At 38.5% G+C, this 19,766-nt stretch overlaps 1 protein-coding gene across 1 annotated transcript in view; it reads left to right on the top strand.

The window, feature by feature from the left end:
- Nucleotides 1–19,766, top strand: part of POU6F2 (POU class 6 homeobox 2) — a 311,703-nt gene that overhangs the window by 277,410 nt on the left and 14,527 nt on the right. Inside the window, exon 7 of the mRNA XM_026082027.1 lies at nt 8,855–9,061. Coding sequence (XP_025937812.1) covers nt 8,855–9,061 — 207 coding nt within the window. The remainder of the gene's footprint in view (nt 1–8,854; nt 9,062–19,766) is intronic.

Genomic DNA, 19,766 nt, shown 5'->3' with positions numbered 1-19,766 from the left:
CAAATAAAGTCCTGTATATTTTGATGTTACTATACAAACATTATTTTCTAAAAAATAAAACACTGAGAAAGTCAGGTGGAATGTCAGACTCAATGTTCCATTATGATACTTACAAAGAGATATATGAGCAATACTTAACCTTGAAAATTATAATTCTTTACATGAAATGGCAACTCAGAAATACAATTTCATAGATGCCTGGTTCTTGTATCATTATTTGATGTGCTGTTTTTTTAACAGCATTTTGTTATGCCATTTTTTTCAGTTCTTATCAGGAAATATAATGCAGCAAAGCAAATTTACAAATTTTGCATAAATTAATGTCGCTTTTACCCCGAAAGACACAGGCAGCCATAGCCTCCTATTGACTTGAGCTTCAAGAGCTGTATTGTCACTACCCCAGAGAACCAGAGGGGTAGCATGTATTGAAGAAGTGGTCTGTAAAAGGAGCTTATGTTTCATACTTCCAATTCTTCAGTGCATAGATTGGTCATGTATAGAGCATAGTGAGTATATATGGGTAGGTTTATTGATATTGGTAGATAATAGAGTATATATGTATACACTGTGTGTGTGTATGTTTATAATTTATACAGGTAGTATATACGTGATTAAGAGCAGGACAGCTGTGCAGAAGCTAAAGAATCCCTTGCAGATTTTCAATATTTTATCCTTTCCTCAGTCATTTTCTCCTTAAGCTTTCTCCTTTAAAGTATCTCCTTAGAGTAACTTTTGTAAGGTGATGACCTTGCAAAACTAGAACAAATGAGCTTAACCCTACCAGATGTGTTAGTTTGCTCTAACCATCGAGAGCCTAAAAATTGGTGCTTGAGCAAATTCTTGGTGATTTAAATATGCTCCACTCATCTTCATTTCTAGTTCTCATTTTATTTTAATGGCTTGTTGAATATAATCTGAAGTAAGAGCCCACTTTGGCTTCTGTAGTGTGATGCTGATGACCCTTAAGTTGTGGTTATCACCTGTTTTTCTAATTACAAATGCTTCTTCCATTCAGAATCTGAGAATGACATGTTAGGGTGGCTAGAAGCTTAAAAATCTTTTAGCAGCTTATAGCATTCAGCCCACAGAGAATAAAAGTGCCACCACAGACTTAGCAGCTTGAGTCATAAGGTTGTTGTGACCAAAACTGTGTTACAGTACTGAACTCCGTACCGGATGGGCAAGGAAAGAATCCAAATGGGCATTCACTTCACTTTAGAGTGTCATTGAACTGAACAGCCATAGGATGGGCCTATTTCTGGACAGTCAGCCTGCTATACTTTTATATATAATACTTTTAGTGTAACAGTGCTCCATCATACTTTTATTTAAAATATCTATGGTATTTTGAGTGAATGGTTTAATCACAGGCATTGCTGATGCCTCATATCTCAGCAGATACATAAAGAATGGCCAAAGCCTACTTGAAGTGGTGAATGGCTGTGATGGAGATGTGATGTACTGTGCTGTGTGTTGTTTTATGCTGCATTGAAATATTTGCTAGTGTTGTTTTGCACTGCTATATTTGAAAGTTTCTCTTAGGTTCACAGATAAAATAACTTAGACCAAATAAGTTTGATTCCAAAGCAAAGCAGCAATGGCATACATCTGCCATGAAGACAGACCACCAAAGGCAGAAGAAATGAGCAAAGTCATTTACAAAATATTAATTAGATCCCATCCAGGGAGGTGCTGATGGGCACACAACCAGTTACTAGCAGCTGTGTGTGTTACTAACATTAGCAGGATGAGACAGGGCATTAAACCACTGTCCTGAACTATCACCAGGCTTTGTCAGAACAACAGACTTTTTCAGCTTGTTATTTGCAAAATATTAGGCAGATAGAACAAATATTATAGTCCATGATGGTTCAGAGAATTCCATTAACAGTGGAAGGGCATGGGAAAAGAAGGTTATATATAACCAAATCAAAAGAATCTAACAAATATTCTGATACTCTGTCTGCATTGCAGCCAAAAGTTGATTGAAGCATGTGTAGACTTCTGTGAACTAGCTTTAATTTAGGTGGATCAGGTCCTGACAATAGTGAAACTATTGAAGGCAGAGTGATAATAGCCAGCCAAGACCTTGCGTCCTTCCCCTACACCCCATGCCATCATAACTGCGCCGCCATCTCAGGGAACCAGATTAAGACATGCTGTAATCGCTTCTCCAAGATCAGTAAGCAATACTGTTAATAAATTTGCTACTGCTGAGGGGCAAATTTGCTATGTCTGGAAAGTCGTGTTTTATTGAAATACCAATCATCTCCCATAATTAGCATCTAAAAGTAAATGTAATCGTGAATGCTGATGTTTCCCGCTTCCAAAAGTGGAGGGGGAGAGGGAGGGAAGCCTTTCTCACTGCTGAATGTGATCGGCTCTTGTAAGACTAGAGCAGAGCATAAGCCCTATTCTGTAACCTCATGCAAATGATGGGAAATAGCAAACAATTTCATATCTGATGGCCATTGACTGTTACCTGTGAACTGTGAGAAAAATACACAGCATCTAGTGCCAAGGCTAAAAAGAATTATATCCTTTGAAGTGTTTGTGTACTTAAAAGTAAAGCTGCTCTAGTTTAGGTAATGCTGTAGTATCCATTCAACATCAATTTAGTGTTTTTATTCTATATTATTATTGGCCATCTCTCCTTCCTGACACCAGCTTAGCAATTGTCGCTACTTAAATGTAAGGCTTTCATGCATTGTCTGTTCATAGTTTGAGATGTTAAATTAGTTTATGTGTGTATGGTGGTTTGCCTCATTTACTGAACAATTCTTCTGTTGCTCCTTTTACTTTTTTCCCTGTTTTTCTATATACTATTTTTCTGTTGTTCAGAACTGAATAATTAACTTTCAATATTTAAAGGGCTGTAACAGGGATAAATTCAGAGAGAAGTGCATTTTGATGATGCTATTGAAAAAAAAGTTTCCTTTTAATACTTGAAGATATTTTTTGGAAGAAATGACAGTATTTACTTTATGTCAGACTTCGTTGACAGCAGAAACAGCCTACTGTAGTCCATGTCTTTGATTTTACTTAGCCTTTTCACAGCAGAAACAAAGACAGCCATTGAACCATTCATTTGGCTACAGTTCGCAATATTCCTTTGGTTATGCTAGGAGAACAACCAAGCAAGGAAGCATCCCTGTTTCTGAAGAGGGGAGAGGGAGGAGAACTTAATAAAAGTAGTTGAATGCTGCATTTTAAAGTATCATAGTACCTTTTTTAAAATGCCGAAACACAATAGGTTTATTAGGAACCATAAGAAAAGATTCACTGCTGGGAAATTAGCAAGTAGGACTTCACACAGTCACATAAAATCTGTTTTTATATCTGCAGCGCAAATGGGACTACAATTAAACATTCAATCCCACAAGTGCTGAGCAGTTGCTCAGCTTCTTCCCACAGTTTTAGCCTGTGAGTTACAGTTACAGCTCAGGTTCCTTGTGGCAGAAGGCCACACTGATACTGAGACATCGGTATATGCAACAGCCAGAAAGTGCTAAAGCATGCCAAGACTAGCAAACCAAGTAGTCAACAAAAGCAATTAAATATGAAAATGTGTTGTCAGTCAAGAAAGGATAAAAATAGATTTTCCAATGTTGTTATTCATACTCCATCATTTTTAAGGCATCAGATGTTTTTACTTCATTTTAAGATGAAACTGTTACTGAGCAAAGCAAATTGCAGGAGGAATAAAATCTATGTAACAGTGCAAGTAGTGGCCAACACTTCAACTTCTCAGTGCTAGGGCATTACCCAGCCTGTCATTTGGGGTAACACTCATGGACATTGCTGAGATGCTGAGAGTTTGGGATTTTTTTTCCCTGCATGGTCAGCTGTAGTCTTTGGAATTTTACCTGCACATTAACTGTGTGCTTATTCTTTCACTGCAGAGGATTTTACAGTTTATAAGACTATGTGGGCAAAGACCGCTGAGTCCACAGATGGTGTGTAGGAGATCAACAAATTAACTTCATTTGCAAGCCAAGCCTTACAACCTTATTTCACATGAATAATACTTAATCACAAAACTTGTCTTGGCAATGGCAGACTCAGGTTGTAAGATTTTAGAAGCTTGATCTCAGATGTCTTTTGAAGTCCTAGGCAGCTAAAATGACATTAACAGATTAATCAGTGCAAAACAATCAAATACTCTTTAAAAATCACCTTAAGTTTCCTTTGAAGTTAGAAATGAACAACTGATCCTTGAAATTTATTTAATATTGGCAAGCCTAGAAAAGCAAAGTAACACCTGTAAAAACTGCTCTCTAAAGATGCATTTGATGTATCTTTTAATCTATGAGCAAAAATAAAAGAATCATCCTGAATACTTGAGGTGAAAATCTGACTCTACCAAGTCTTCTGGCAATACTCTGTCACTTGCACAGGGTCAGGTTTACAGTCTTGGTGTTTTAAACAGAGATGGACCAAAGCTCTGGCTCCCTAAGAAAGTTGAGATCTGAATTAACATTAAATATTTCACTTGGAGTCCTGATTTTACATTCGTACTACATTTTATGCCTATATCTGGGACCTGTACTTCAGCCAGATACAAGCAGGTGTAGTTTATTTTGATCAGCAGTGCTCTGCAGATTAATGTGCCCAGCTCCATCAAAGGTTTGGAGAGTGTTCAAAGGAGGTTCCTTGAGTTAACACTTGCACTTTCAAAACTATCTGTTATTTCATATATGACACCTGTTCTTCAACTCTACTGTGAATACTTAGCACTTGCTTTGAGTTGTAAGAGGTATAAAAAGAATAGTGAAACACACACATAGCTTAAAAGAAACCCTCCTTGTAGCATGAGGAATTTTAGGGATGTGTTTGTTGTCTCAAGAATGTGCTTGACATGGTGGAATTGTTTAGAAATTTCAGTCCAAACCTTGACGGAATAAAAAGCTTCTTGTGCTGTCTCTGTATTCCAATGAAATAAAACAGGCCACACACTGTATTCTGGCTTTGAAGTCAAGTGACATACTAGAGATGATAGCCATGTACCTCAGTTCTCTTTCTCCCAAAAGACAGTGGCCTCTTCCAGAGTATTTTATGGGATAAGTCTCTGTCATGTGCTCTTTCTGAACTGTGCTTGACTATCATCTGAAATAGCACCAGTTGGAAAGGACCGATACCACCACACGAGGGAACTTGCTGGCATTTAAATAGTTCGAACTGTCGAGGGCTGGTGCATCAAGCCTGTGGCATGGTCGTGTTTTATTTCTTCAGAAATTTGCATGTGTGAAAACCATAAATTGTCTTCATAAGGTGCCAATTTTTAGGATACTTTAATAGGATGGATTAACAAGGCCCACAGTGGAATTTCTCACCAAATCAGAGAAAGAGTTATCTGGCCCCAAATCAGGACACTCACAAGGGATTTGAGTGGGACACCCAGATTCAGGCTTCCTACCCCAAGAATAATATATTTATTCATACAAAGCTGAGCATTTTGAATCAGAGAACCCTTCTAGTCCAGCTGTTCAGGTATTTGGTAATGGGTGCAGAAACCTGAGTCTGGGTTTAGCCATATCATAGATGTATGCCCTAAAAAGTAGCCCTGTTGGTTAACCAGGGACAGGTGGCTTTCTGACAAGATTTTGCTTCATTTTGGTATAAAATGGAAAAAAACTTGAAATCTTGATGAGTTTTACAGAGTGGGAAAACTATTTCCCATTCAGATTTACCCCTGGCTCCTATGGTGATACTCAATTCCTTAGAGTATTTGTGCATTTGTCCTTCTGGACCCTCTTTTATAGCTGTRTGCTTTCCCTGCTCCAGTTCTGGCTGTGTACATGTACTGTATGCCATGTACAGAATGGTATGTGACATACATTAATATATATAGATAGCCTTCTGCTTCTGACCTTACAAACTGTTCACTTCAGCACTGTCATTCTGTAAAATGTCCAAATGCAGTCCAAGAAATGCATTTTAAATGTGGATGCAAACATTTCTATTACTGATAACACCAGCACAGCATTTTTTGCTTTGCTGGGATTAGGACCTTGATAGTTAAAGTTATAGGCCTAGTAATGACACTCCAAGGTCGTGTCCTTTACTGACATGGTAAAGCAAGGAGTGCCCTTTGCTACATTTCTGCTGATAARGATTATTCCATTTGTTTGGTGACATACATTAAAAGTGAAAGAATATATTTGTGACCCATAAATATTTCAGGCGATGAGCACTAGGAGCAATTAACATGTTGTACCACAGGAAAGTTGGTTTAATTCCTGCTGAAGGTCAGAATTTAGAAAACATTCTGAACTCTAATAGTGATCCCAATGAATATCTCCATCCTCAGTGAACAGCCATCTTCTCACATGAGCTGTAAAACAGCTGCAGTTCAGCTAGGGACACCTTAAAAAAGCCCAAAGGTACTGTGGTCTGCAGAAGCAAACTCACAGGCAATTCCAATGTAGAAGGCTAACTTTCCAAATATAACCTATGTCTGACAATGCTCCTTTCTGTTTCAGTTTCGTGCTCTGTAAAATGGGGGTAATAATCTTTATAGAATCTGTCTACCTTTGAGGAATGTATTAAGGAGAAATTAAATAATATCTCTACAGTGTTTTGAATGCTTTTGATATATGCAGCTCTTATAATACAGCTTAATAGGTGGGATTGCCATTTTGCCAGGCCTTTGCACAGGAGAACTGTTCTGATTTTCTTTATGGCTCTCTGGTCTTCCCATCCAGACTTGTATTGACTGAGTGAGTTTGGTAAAGTGATGATGATTCCAGGAGTTACCACTTGTTAGCTGAGCTGCCATAGCTGAGTGCACTCTTTTAGTGGAAAAAGTTGATTTAAGTTATCGCATTGCACTTCACCGTTGAGCCAACCTGGAGGCACACGGGCAGGCTCTGACTGCTGAAGGAGCAGTAACTCATTAGGACACTGTCACTTGATTGAGATCTATCATAGCCTAATAATGGTAAGGAAGAGGGTGATCTCTGAAAAGAGGCTCACGCCCCTCCAACTATGCCTGACTGAGTTCGTCTGATATCTCTGCATGATGGTTTATTAGGGATGGATTTGCTGGGGTTGTTGTGTATCACCTCCCAGGATTTAAATAAGCAGAGGTCTTGGCAGATACCTGTTATTCCTCATAACACAGTTTATATGTGGGGGGGTTTTTTGTTTATTTGTTTGTTTTTTTATCTCTAGCAGGAGATTCAAGTTGTTTGTCTAGTTTTACAATCATCTCAGAAAAAAATTCAGTGGTCTGCCCACAAAGCCACTGATGTTTTCACTAAACAGTTATTTTAGAGCTAATTTTACACTGTATTGTGCATTTCTCATTGATATAATATAAATTAATAGCTGAAATCAATAGGAATTGCATGTATTTGTTTTGGAGACAGATTTTCCTTCAAGTTTCATTAAAAACACTTTAGCCTGATTTACTGAGGAAATGAGTCTCATGAATAGTGCTGTCTATCCATTTCTCTCTCTTTCCATCCATCCATCTCTCTGTACCATACCTAATGGCTTTGAACCAACTGGCCAATTTCAATGAAATTTATCAGAAATAAAGAGATCTAAAAAGATATTAAGTTCCTAAATTGAATGAGAATCAGCAAATGGATTGAGGAAAGCTACCCTGTTAATATCCCTGCTGAGGAAAAAGAGGGAGAACTCAGCCATAATCCATCCTCTTTCTCAGCAACCAAATAGGTTGAAGTATGTGATAAGGGACATGAGGGAACTGGGAGCATATCAGTGGGGGACCTAAGGGGCATGGGTGGGAGTTAGGGACATTGCAGTGTGGTCGATGTTGAGGATAAAGGAAAGGAACTAAGGGCTCTGGAGAGGGAAAGCTGGAAGTTTTACAATGGAATAGATGTTTTCTCGGGCTATTGTGACAGAGAAAATCAGAGAAGACACAGAGCAAAATGGGATTATTACAACAGGAAAGATAAAAGAACGCAAAACAGATCTCTCTAACTCTGGTTCCATTCATTGTTGTTTGAAAAAGAAGTTTGTTTTTATTCACAAGTTTCATCAGAAGTTTGTTTCAGATGCTCTCATACTTGTAAGAAGAGTCTTCCAACAGAGTAACTTTCTTCAGCCTAGCCACTGATTCGATGAGAATCTTTCTTACAGTATGTGTTTGACATCTTATCCTAGTATTAGTTTTATACAGGCATGTTCACACTTTAGGAAATCACTGTATTCTCAAATGTCAGAAATGTCACTTTCTGGGAGTATTAGCCCCAGAAATGTTAGCTGAAATGTGTTATCTAATGCCAGCTCTCCCATTTCATGTTGCACCACTTAGTTGTCATCTGAAAGAAGTCACATTTTTATGAACACTTCTTTAGGAGCCATATCCTGAAAGGCACCAATACCTCTTTGTTCCTCACTGAGATTGCATGGAGTAATAGGTGGTCAGCTGAAGTGCTAGGTAACAGTAAATCAATGAAAATTACATAGGCACATGAGTTCCCAGTCAATAACTTTGTATGGATGAATTGTAGAAAGCAAGAGGAACGGGACAGACATTTGCATTATTTCACTCTCATTAATCCTTTCTACAGATGAGAGGTGGGAACAAGCATCACCCAGGGACCAGAGGGTGGCCCAGAACTTTGTTTCATACACTTTTAGTCACAGGGGATTTGCTGGGAGTGACAGTGGCCAATGCTAAGATGTGTAAGTGACATGTGACTCATCAAATGTGTTTGAAAGTCCTAATCATCGCAGTAAAGGAAAGGTTCAGTTTCCTCCATCAGCCTGTCGTATCTGTCTCTCTGCACATATTTCACTTGTTTGATTTGATGTGCATAAAACAAGTAATTACATGTGGCAAATATTTGTGTTTCACTTTCTGTGTTGTTTTCTCCAGATTATAGGAACAATCCCGCTGATGCCTAATCCAGTCCCCTCCAACCAGGCAGCAGGTGGAGCTCAGGGCCTTCAAGTGCAGCCAATTACTCCACAGTTATTGACCAACGCCCAGGGTCAGATCATTGCTACTGTCATCGGCAACCAGATACTCCCAGTGATCAACACCCAGGGAATAACACTATCCCCACTCAAACCAGGCCAACAGGTAAAGTGTCTGTAGTCTGAATGGTTATAAAAACAAATGTACARGAGAATCATCTTCTACTCCTCACTGACTCTCACGACCTTTCTGAAAACTTCTATTATATGAATAAAGATGAAATCTATTATATATAGTATATGAATGCATATTATATAGGTAGTTATAATGTAATGTAAGTCAGATAAAGAATTCATACATTCAGGGTTATGCAGTTGGGTTTTTTTCTTTTCTTTTAAAGGTATATAGGGCCAGCTGAGAAATTTTCTGTCTCTGAGGTAGGAATGTGAGACAGGAGAGACCCATCTGGCCCATAAAGTTCAGTTCCTTGGTTAATGGTCACCCAGTAGACTGGGTTTTGAAATGTTTTGGAATGTGTGAAGAAAACAAAAATAAATGAAATTATTAGCCTTCTTCACTGGAAAAATAGAAGTGTTTGTGTGTATTTGCACAAACAGAACAAATTTTTAGACAAATTATTATTCAGTGGAAGCACAAGGTAGTTCACAAACTTCAGGATGGATGCAGCAATTTCACTGAGGTCTGAAGAGATTTCTGTAGTTCTTTTTATAGTACTCTAAAGTCAAATTAGTTAATTTTGTCTACATGTGCAGAGTGAAGAATTGCACTGCCACCTTTTTTCTCTGAAAGAGAGGAAATTGAGGGTGGAAAAGACAACAAATGTGATTGCCAAAAAGGCACTTATGAAAGTGTCGCTCACTTAAATGTTCCACTTAGCATTTCTATTGCTGGTAGTACTTATTTGCTAGTCCTGCCCACACCTCCAATCCTAGTTAGCAGCCTTTTGTAGGTTTGGTGAATCCCAGGGCCACATGAACTCCAAATCAAGATTTTTTTCAATTTTAGATGTAGATAGCCAGCGGATCTCTAAGGCAAATTTTTTGTTTGTTTGTTTTGAAGATATTTCACATCCAAATAGTTATATTCTCTTTTTGCCATCCTATCCTCTATGGTATTTAGCAGAGGCATTTTCCAAAGCACTTGGCATTTATCTACCTCTATTTTCTTTAATGGGAGCAGACTTCTACTACTGGCAAGTGCTTTTCAATTGCTGCACGTATGTGGTTTTAAACAAAGAAAGATGCGTGGAGAGCAGGCTGTGTGTTCTCCAATGCTAGAAAGCCTGACTATGGACTAAGAAATTCAGCAGTTTACATTTGTTTTTTTTTGTTTGTTTCTTTCTTTTAAGTCAATCCCCTGAAGAGATTAGATCTTTCCCTCCTTCATGGAGGGAAGCTCTCAAAAAACAGCACAATCCTGAGATCCCATTTGAAACCCATGAAATTTAGAGCTAAGTGGAGAACAGAGGTCCTGTATTATTCTCTGAGACCTTCTTACCTGCAGAGCAACACATCTGGCACAGCTGTGGTCCCTCCTGAGTCTTGCAGCAAGGCAATCTCCTCCAGGCAAAGTCTGCCAGTAAAATTAGTAGGCAGAGAGGGGACAGAGACGCAAGCCTTTTCTGCACTGCTAGAGGCACTGGACTCACATGAAGGGACAATCTGTTGCTGAAGGGGGCAGCTTGCTGAAGGACAGCTGGGGTTCGAGTTGGAAAGCCACCATTTAGCCATATCATGCTGTATTGTAGTGGTTCACCCAATCTGAGCACTCAGGTGCTGTACTCAGAACAGATTAGCAGCTTGCACAGATTGCAGGTAAGCAGAGCTCTGGTCATGTGCAAGAGTCAAAGATGTGCCCTGTATCGTCCTATGAAAACAGCTGTCCTGGTATACCGAGCAGTGCTATGTGATTAGAAAACATTATTTTCCTAAGATCAGTCCTGCAGAGTCCAGCCCATGCTTCTCATGCAGTCAGATTGCTGAGGTCCAGGGGGTTGCAGGAAGGGCTACCAACAACACAGACCCTCCTTACCTTCACCTGTTGTAACCCCATCTAGAAAGTACTCTTGATCAGGGGAAAAAAGATAATACAAATACTATATGAAAAAAATACTATACATTATCATTTTTATAGGAGCTACAGAAAATTATTTCTGTGTATTTGTGCTCCCTCTACTGGTTCGTCTGCTTTTACCGAAGGCCCCTACTAATGTCAGAGGAAATTTTGCCATTGATTTCAGCAGCAGCAGAATTGAAGCAAGAGAGCCAGATCCTTCATAGGAATCATGCTGATGAACATTAAAAAGCAAATGAGATAGCACAATACTGACTGCCATATCATTTGAAAAGTAAATGGAATTATACATTATATAAGGAGATTCTGAATTTATCTTGCTGCCTTGGTAACGATTTACTCAAACTGTTGTGTTTGGCTAATGATAGCATATTTAGTCCTAAATTCAAAACCTTGCTTTCAGAAGAACTGAGTGCTCAAACCCAGAGGGTTCAGCAGGAATTCAAAATATTTTCGAACATGGCGTCATACTGCATTTGGTGTCTTGTAACTTGATGAAAGAAGCTTCAGAAGGAAAAAAAAAAGTACAAGACAAGTTTTGGAAAAGTTTGAGAATGTCACAGAGAAATAAATGAGGAAATAAATAATGTAGTAAAATGTTCCAGTTATAGATGATCTTAGCTTAACTTCTAACTTGTCATTTTCTTAGAAACTGAGTACTACAGGAGAAAGGGAAAAGAACAGGTGATTGCAAGCGATGACAGTAAGCTCCTGCTTGCTGGCCGAGTCATAATAATTGAACCCATGCAGCCTAATTCAGTTGCTAAGTAATGTGTTTGTGCTTACTTTTTGCCCAAAACCTGAAGACTTAAATGCCTCAGATATTGTCTTTAGTCAGCTTTACTTGGGTAGACTACATGAGTTATTTATTCATACAACTTTTTCAGACATGACAGACTAAAACCTCAATGTCCCCTCATGGAAATGAGTTCATAGATTACTTATGTGTACTGTGAAGCAGTGCTTCTTTTTCTGTATTGTAAATAGGTTACTTTTTAATGTACAGAAGCAATCCATTGTAACTCTATTGCTCTAGTTTTAGAGAATAAAGAGAAGCTTCTGATTTATGCTCTTTAAACTACACACTGTAGGGATTGTTCCTCTTTACGTTCAGTAGTTACAGCTTCAGTGCTTTTACAGTTTTCCAAGGTTTTGCTAATCTAAACAGTATCACTGATACACACACTGAGAATTCTCCTAGAATTTGTAATGGCTTTCTAAGGAGGGTAACTGTTCATACTCCTGTTATAGTCCTTGTCTTTTTTATCTCTGTTCATAAACAAGTTTTTCTGTACCTCTAATAATTTTTACTGCCCGTCTCTCAACCATTTCAATTTCCACAATAATCTCTTTGAGATTTTGTGATCAGAACTGAATGCCATGATCACAGTGAGAATGCATCACTGATTTACATAACAACATTATAATATTTTCAGCATTATTTTCTGTCTTTATCTCAATACAGCCTAACATTCTGCTTTTTTTCTATCTCTGCTCATTGAGCAGTTTTTTTCAATAAACAGATGTATCCACCATGATACATCTGTGCTTGCCTGGTTGTTACCATGTGAGTCACTAAAATGGTTCATTTTAATATGAATTATTTTGCACCTATCTGTTATGTATTTTGTCTGTCATAATGCTCCCCAAGCATGTTGTAAAAAGGTTTTGTATGTTGTTCATGATTGTTCATGGTATTCTTTACTAACCTAAGAAAATCTATGCCTCCTGCTGCTTCAACTTCACCATCTTGTCTTGCTGCTTGCTAAAACCATTCAACAAAATTTGGTATGAATCCTTCGGACTCCCCTTGTAGACTCCTTCCTTGAAAAAGTATGTTCTATTCCCTAATCTTGTGTTTCTTTCTTTTTTAAGCTGTTTATATCCCATAATAGAAGTGTAGCCTTAACTTCTATGCTTCCTTTATGCCTCTAATGAGGGATATGTTATATGGCTAAAAGCACATTTTTTTTCAAGAACAGGTGAGCTTGTTGTAGCAAATCGTTAACATTGTCATTTTGCTTCCAGATTTGAAAACCTTGTTTTAAGGGGTTCTTCTGTATCTTTAACAATATATGTTTATACCACATGACTGCCAGAAGAACTTGTACCATGAACCAGAGTCTTACAAGAGTCAAAACTTAGGACAGAATTCCCCTTGCTCAACTTTAGTCATGAAACAGGTGTTTGGTGAAAGCTAGTAACGATTTCCACTAGAGACAGACAAAGATAGGCATGTCCAGAGGGTGATCCATGCTGCCCAGAAAGAATCATTTTAGATAGGTTGAATCTCTAATAGGTACCTTAAGGTATCTGTTTTCTCCATGGACTAGAGAGGGAACTAGGATGGCTATTTTAGGATAAAAAAATAATTGTTAAATAAGTGAAGTTAGGTAAGAAGAATCCAGGTGCCAGAGACTACTGGGATTCAAAACACTTTTCTGTTCATGAATTCCTTAAGTTAGCTTTCCTAATAATTGGTGTTTTCAAAACTATTTGCTTGCTGAGAGAATACAAAAGTACCTTCTACATGTTATATTATTTTCCAGTTATACCTCATCAAGATGGTTCCCTGCTTGCTGTTGTCTGGCTGTTTCCTTCTACATAGTAGATTCAGTAAATCTGGCCGTTAGTCTCGCTTGTCCTCAGTCTTGTTTTATCTACAGTGCTTGCCAGAATTTTTCATATTTCACTGGGTCTTACAGCACTACCAGCTTTGGTCTCCTGCCAACTTCAACACAAAAAAATTATCTACTAGGCAGCATTTTCTTATATAGTCAGTTCCCTGTCTTTGTTGTCATTGGCTATCATGCTTCAAATTAGCTGTTGAAAAGCCATAGACAGCTCTCAGATGAGCCTGTGGTCATTCTCTGTACATCCACTTTCCAAATTTCATGCCAGAAGTTTTCTTTCTGCAGTCTCCATCTACCACATACACTCTACCATCTCATTATAACAACTCCATGCAATCCCTTGTCTTCCTCTCTCCCATTAAAATCTAATCAGCTTTCAATCACTTCTTCTCTGCCATGCTCTTATTGCTTTGATGCTGTCTTGTTTTATGAAAACTGCACTCTTGTTTCTCTCTGTTTGAACATAGCCACTAAATTGCGTTGTCTCAATCCAACTTTGTTTTTCTTTCTGCTTTTTATAATATCTGACTTTCAGTGATGAGGGTGACAATTTTTCTCCTTCTTTCTCTCTTCCTCTCCCTATCATTAGCATTGCAGTGATGTTCTCCATATTCCTTTGTACAGTTCCATGGATAAAATAGTAGATTTTGAAAGTCAGGACCATCAGACTATCTATTTACTGTTACAAGAGACTGCATCAGATGTTTCCATGCCATAGCATAGGCACTTGACTCGTAACTTAGGTCTCTTCCTGACCAGTGTTCTTTATGGCATCTGCACTTGTAGAACACGAATATCTCAAAAAAGTCAATATAACTGCATCACACCTTTGGGTATAGGAAAATATTATTACAGTAGTTATATCATTCTAAGGAACTGAGGCACAGAGAAAGTAAAGCACTGTTCACTGTAGGAACATTACTGTTACTTTTGAATTATGCACTTACCTATACATTTATACATTATACATTACATTAATGTCATAACAGTGACATTACATCAGTCCTGATGGGGGTCAGAAGGATGACTGATGCACCTGATTTGCATATAAAATTATAACTTCTACAGAAGCCCAGCTGTGTCCTCAGCCTCATTTAGAGAGCCCAGAGGCCTTCGTTTACAGCTTATATTTTGAATGTAGTTCTGGTCCCACAATAAGGCTTTGAAGGGGAACTTAGGCAAATGCTGTCAAAGAGCTCTCTACCTGTCCTATCCCAAATTATGTCCACAGTGCACTAGCACTTCTCTGCTGTTGTCTTCATTTTAATCTGAGCATGTGCACGGTCTGTGTGGACCCTAAGAGCTTTCTCATGCTGATTTCCAAATGTTCCTATGCTATCAGTCTGAGCTGGGTGTATAGAGGTCCATTTTACTGTATTTCTGAGAGAGAAGATACTTAAAAGCATCAAATAGCTTTCATATTTTAAAAAGTCAAATGTAGGTTTCATTCTGTAGTAAGATTTATGCCTGTAATGTGTTACTCCTGCACAGTATGAGTCCATGTGCATGGATCTGTGCCTAAGACTGGGCCTTTTTCTGGCCAGAATAGAAGGCACTTTTGTTTTTTGCATTTTCTTGGATGTAGTTGAGTACGCTAAATCAGGTGATGGGTACAGTAATTGGGCCACAGGGAAAACATTCTGGCAGAGATGACTGTGAAAGTGATTTGGCATGCAATGAGTGGATATGTGTAATAACTTGTTCTTTTGATTTGCTGGAAGATTTAAGAAAACATTTTTCAAAACTATGCCCTGTCATGCAGTATGAGTAGGTTTGAAGGAGGGCTTGCTCTGCCATGATGCTCTAGAATCAAGCAATGGCTGTGGTATACCATGACCCTTTCTCAGCAACRAACATTTGACACGTTAGGAAATTCAGACTGAGTAGACAACTCAGCTTACAGGAAGAGTGGAAGCATAAAACACCTAAACTACTACTTCTGCAAGGTATTATGGTGGCATTTCAAAGTGTTTTAGAATCTCTTTTTACATCAAAATCTTTATTTATTTTTCATCACTTTCCATAGACTTCAGTCCTTAGTAGCCCTAATATCTGTATTTTGCAGGAAGCATTAGCTGACATCAGAAAAAATTGAAATTCTTTATTTGTATCATAAAAGGGATTGCTTGAAATGTATTTCTTGCTCTTTGTGCCACCCCTCTTAGTTTCATCTCTTCTGCCCCTTGTGTTGTATTTGTCTTTTTCACCTCTGTCTTTTCTAATTTGTTGTTTTTCCTCATCTCAAGATTTCCTTTTCACTGAATCATAGAAAAATTGGACTGGAAATGACCTGCAGAGGTCATATATTCCATCCCCTCCCCCTAGGCAGGATCATTCCTTCCTATATCATTCTTGACAGATGTTTGTCTAACCGGTTCTTAAAAACCTCCAGTGATGGAGATTCCCTAACATCCCTAGGCAACCTAGGCCACTCTCCTTAACATTAGAAAGGTTTTTGTAATGTCTGACCTAAGCCTCCCTTACTGCAATTTAAAGCCATTACTTTCTTCTCTCTTCCATTAGGGCCATATTTTGCCCTTGCGGTTTGTCCAGGCTCGCTATAAAATCAGTAACAGTTCTGTTATCATAAAGGGCATCACTCTCCCAAAAGTTTGTTCTCTATTTCCACTTAGCTACTCTCTCTTTCCTTAGTTTATGCAAAATACCTTGCTATTCTATCACTACCCTGTAACTTTCTGGATGCAGGTAACAACATCCCTGATTTCATAAAGAGGCTTTACTGCAGGTTTCCAGTCAACCATCCCAGGAGTAGGAATACACTACATACCTAATTTAAGAACAAAATTCAGTCTTACAGACCTAATTCATTCTTCACCTCTGCAATTATCAATCAAGACTACTTTCATTGTTGGCAGCAGCATGTAAAACTGATGTAAAAGAGATAAGGATCAGTCCATTTGCATTTTTCAGCTTATTCTTATAAAGTATTATGCTCTACTTCGTGCTTCTCATATTCATCCTGTTCCTCTAGCTGTAGTGTGCATACATACATTCCTGCCAGATACCGATCAGTGTTGCATACAGTCATCATTCTCGGCATGTCTACTATATCCACCTACACAGAATGGCACTTACAGCAACTGCTTCTGTAATTTCTGTGACTCCTTCTGTCTTTGGATGGAAAACGCACAATAGTCATAAGTATAATTCATATCATATGTATGTGTCCAAAATTGGGGAAAAGTCAGCTATTGCAAGTTTGAATTGATTCTGTCATCTAGAATCTAATTCATAATCTAATCGTTGCCTCTCCTTAAGGCTATTTCTGGAATGGAAATTATAGTGGATGAAAAGAGAGAGAGTATTTTAATGCAACTTCATGTCATAGATAACCATCATTGTTCTTTAAGCAGGACATTTACAGCTTAACCATCATGTCTGTAAGAGAGGGGGTGTGCTGGAAATTATGTAGGGAGGTAAAGATGGCATCCTACTTCCCTCCCTGGTCTGTCCTTAAGGTGACTCTTCTGCTTCTCCAAGCCCACTGTTTCCTTCTCCCTTGCAAGAGGTGAATTAGAAACCAGCAATCTGTAAATCTCTCTTATGCACTGGTGTTTCACCTAAGGTCACTGTGCATCCAGACTTCACTAGCCATATCCCTTTTGCCCAGCTAAATTTTGAGAATTTCTTACATTTGACCAAAGACTTCTGAATGTCTGACAAGGAAACTGCAGAGCTTCTGGGTATCCCAGTTATTTCAAAAATACATTTGCAAATGCATTGTGCAATACATATGCAAAGAATCAAACATTTCCTAGACTTAAACAGCATACTGTGCATGTGCTACATAGTGGCTGTGGCTGTGTGCTCGTGGCGCATGCATAACTAGAGAGTGCAGATATACACTTAGGTGTGCTTCCTGGAAGCATCAGATTTAGTATGTATTTACTCAGTAGCTGATCTGCGCAGGGACAGTATGTCCAGTGTGGCCTGAAAGTGTTGAATTTACCATCCATGTCATACATGATCATGTATTTCTGTCTGGGAAATACTCATGGGAAATAACATAGAATCATAAAAAATTAAGGCTGGAGGTGGGGGTTCAAGAGATTATCCAGTCCACTCTGCTGTTCTCAGGCAGAGCTGCTATACCGATATTTGTCTAACTTGCCCCTAACAATCTTCCACTCTCTTAGGGACTCCACAAGATCCCCCAGAATTTTGTGCCAGTGTGTCACTGCCATGTTAGAAAGCTTTTCCCAGCATCTAATTTGAATCTTCCAAGTTATTGTGCCTCCTTCTGTCCACTGTAGGAAGGAAGGACAGACTCATTCTCTCCTCTCTTCATTAGCCTTGCCTGTATTTGAGATGGGTGTCATATTACACTCAATTTTCCCTTCTAGAAATTAAACATAAGTTCATTCTAGATGAGCATAGGCTTCAGACAACTCCCTAATTATTCTTCTCCAGTTGGTCCAGATTTTTCCTGGTGTGTGGCAACTCTTGTCACAGTGCCCCTGCAGAAGCTTTTCCAGTGCTTACAAGAAGAGAAGGTTCTGCACATACATTGCAGATGTCACTCCTGCTTATACAGCTCAGTATGGGAGTTGCCTTTTCTTCATTTTTACAGCACCACATTGTTGATGGTGTGTTCAAATTGACAGGATCATTTTTAATTCCGGTCCTGTGTTCCAGCATATCAAAAGTCCCTCTCAGCATGGTATCAATGCATGAATTTAGTAAGCATTTTATTTCCTTTCCATCATCTAGGTCATTAAGAAAATACTGAGTAGTGCCAGAACCAGGACAGACACCATTCATGCACACTTCCATTTTGACAGTGAACCATTGATAGCTATCCTCTCAGTTTTGCTCTCTAACTATTTTTACATTTGTTCTGCAGTACTTTCATCTAAACTATGTTTCCTTGGGTTATAAAGAATGTCATGCAAGGAAGCGTTGAGAGACTTGTAAAGTCAAACCACCTACTGCTTTTTTCCTGTCCACAAGGCCAATTACCCTGTCTTAGAGGGAGATCAGATTGGTTTGACACAGTTTGTTCCTAACAATCCTTGTTGTCTGTTACTACCTTGTTTTCTTGCAGGTGCTTAAAAACTGTTTGATTATTTTCGTCATTACTTTTCCAGGGGTTGAAGTTGACTGGTCTATAATTTTGCAGATCTTTCTTTTTAAAGGTAGCCAGTACATTTGCTCTTCTCTCATCATTTGTTACTTTCTCTGTCCCCACAGATAAACACTAACATCCTTAAGACTGTTCCAACCAGTCTGAAAGCATACAACCCATCTAAATATAATATTTTCCTTCCTTTGCCTAGGCTGAAATCTTTAGCTTTGCCAGAGAGTGTGTCTGATAACAGACCCAGGCCCAAATCCCTGCCTGTGTCCAGTCCGATTTCTGAAAGCTGCAGTCTGCAGTGGTGTGGGCACGATGCGTGGGGAAGGCCATTACTGCAGCGGGGAGGGCAGGCAAGCCCTCCTAGTGGGTTCCTTCCCTACGAGTAGGCTGCATCCTATAGTAGGTGCATGGACACTCCAGGTTAGGAGCTATCCATAAATAAAATCCAACCCTTAGGGAAAAGGCTTTTAAAGATGCTCAATGCTTGCACGAATTTGAAATCTGGAAGTCTTTCAGTCACCTTCTTAACTACTATCCCTTTGATGCAGTGCCCTTTTTTTTTTTTAATAATTGTTAAAAACTCCTCAAGTTAATAAAATGTTTCTGTTTATTGATCCCTGCTAAAGTCAGAAACTGGACATCATTGACTTACACAAATAATTTTCATCATAATTAAAGGGTAACTCAAAGCTGCTGGTTTTGTTTTGTATTATATTATTCCATGTGGGAAGTAAACGAAGGAGTTGTAATTTTTCTCTAGTCTTAAGCAGATCCGTAAGAAGAATAAAGCCATTAAAATTGTTTAGTGTATTCCACAGAAAAATGTCATCTTGAATGTGATCAGATACATTCATCTACTATACCATGTAATTTTTTGTCCGCTTAACATCAGTCATTTCTATGTGTTTCAGGAGCATATTATATATAATTTGAGTACTCTTAATGAATTCATCACCTTTTCTGAGTAGTTTGTTCAATAAAATATCAAAAGATAAAAATTTATACACCTTAGAATGCAAGAATTAGATTTGAATTATTGACTTTG

The sequence above is a fragment of the Apteryx rowi genome, unplaced genomic scaffold, assembly GCF_003343035.1.
Source record: "Apteryx rowi isolate R43461 unplaced genomic scaffold, aptRow1 scaffold_565, whole genome shotgun sequence".
Lineage (NCBI taxonomy): Eukaryota > Metazoa > Chordata > Aves > Apterygiformes > Apterygidae > Apteryx > Apteryx rowi.
The sequence above is the reverse complement of the archived record's forward strand: the minus strand, read 5'-3'. Positions and strand labels throughout refer to the sequence as shown.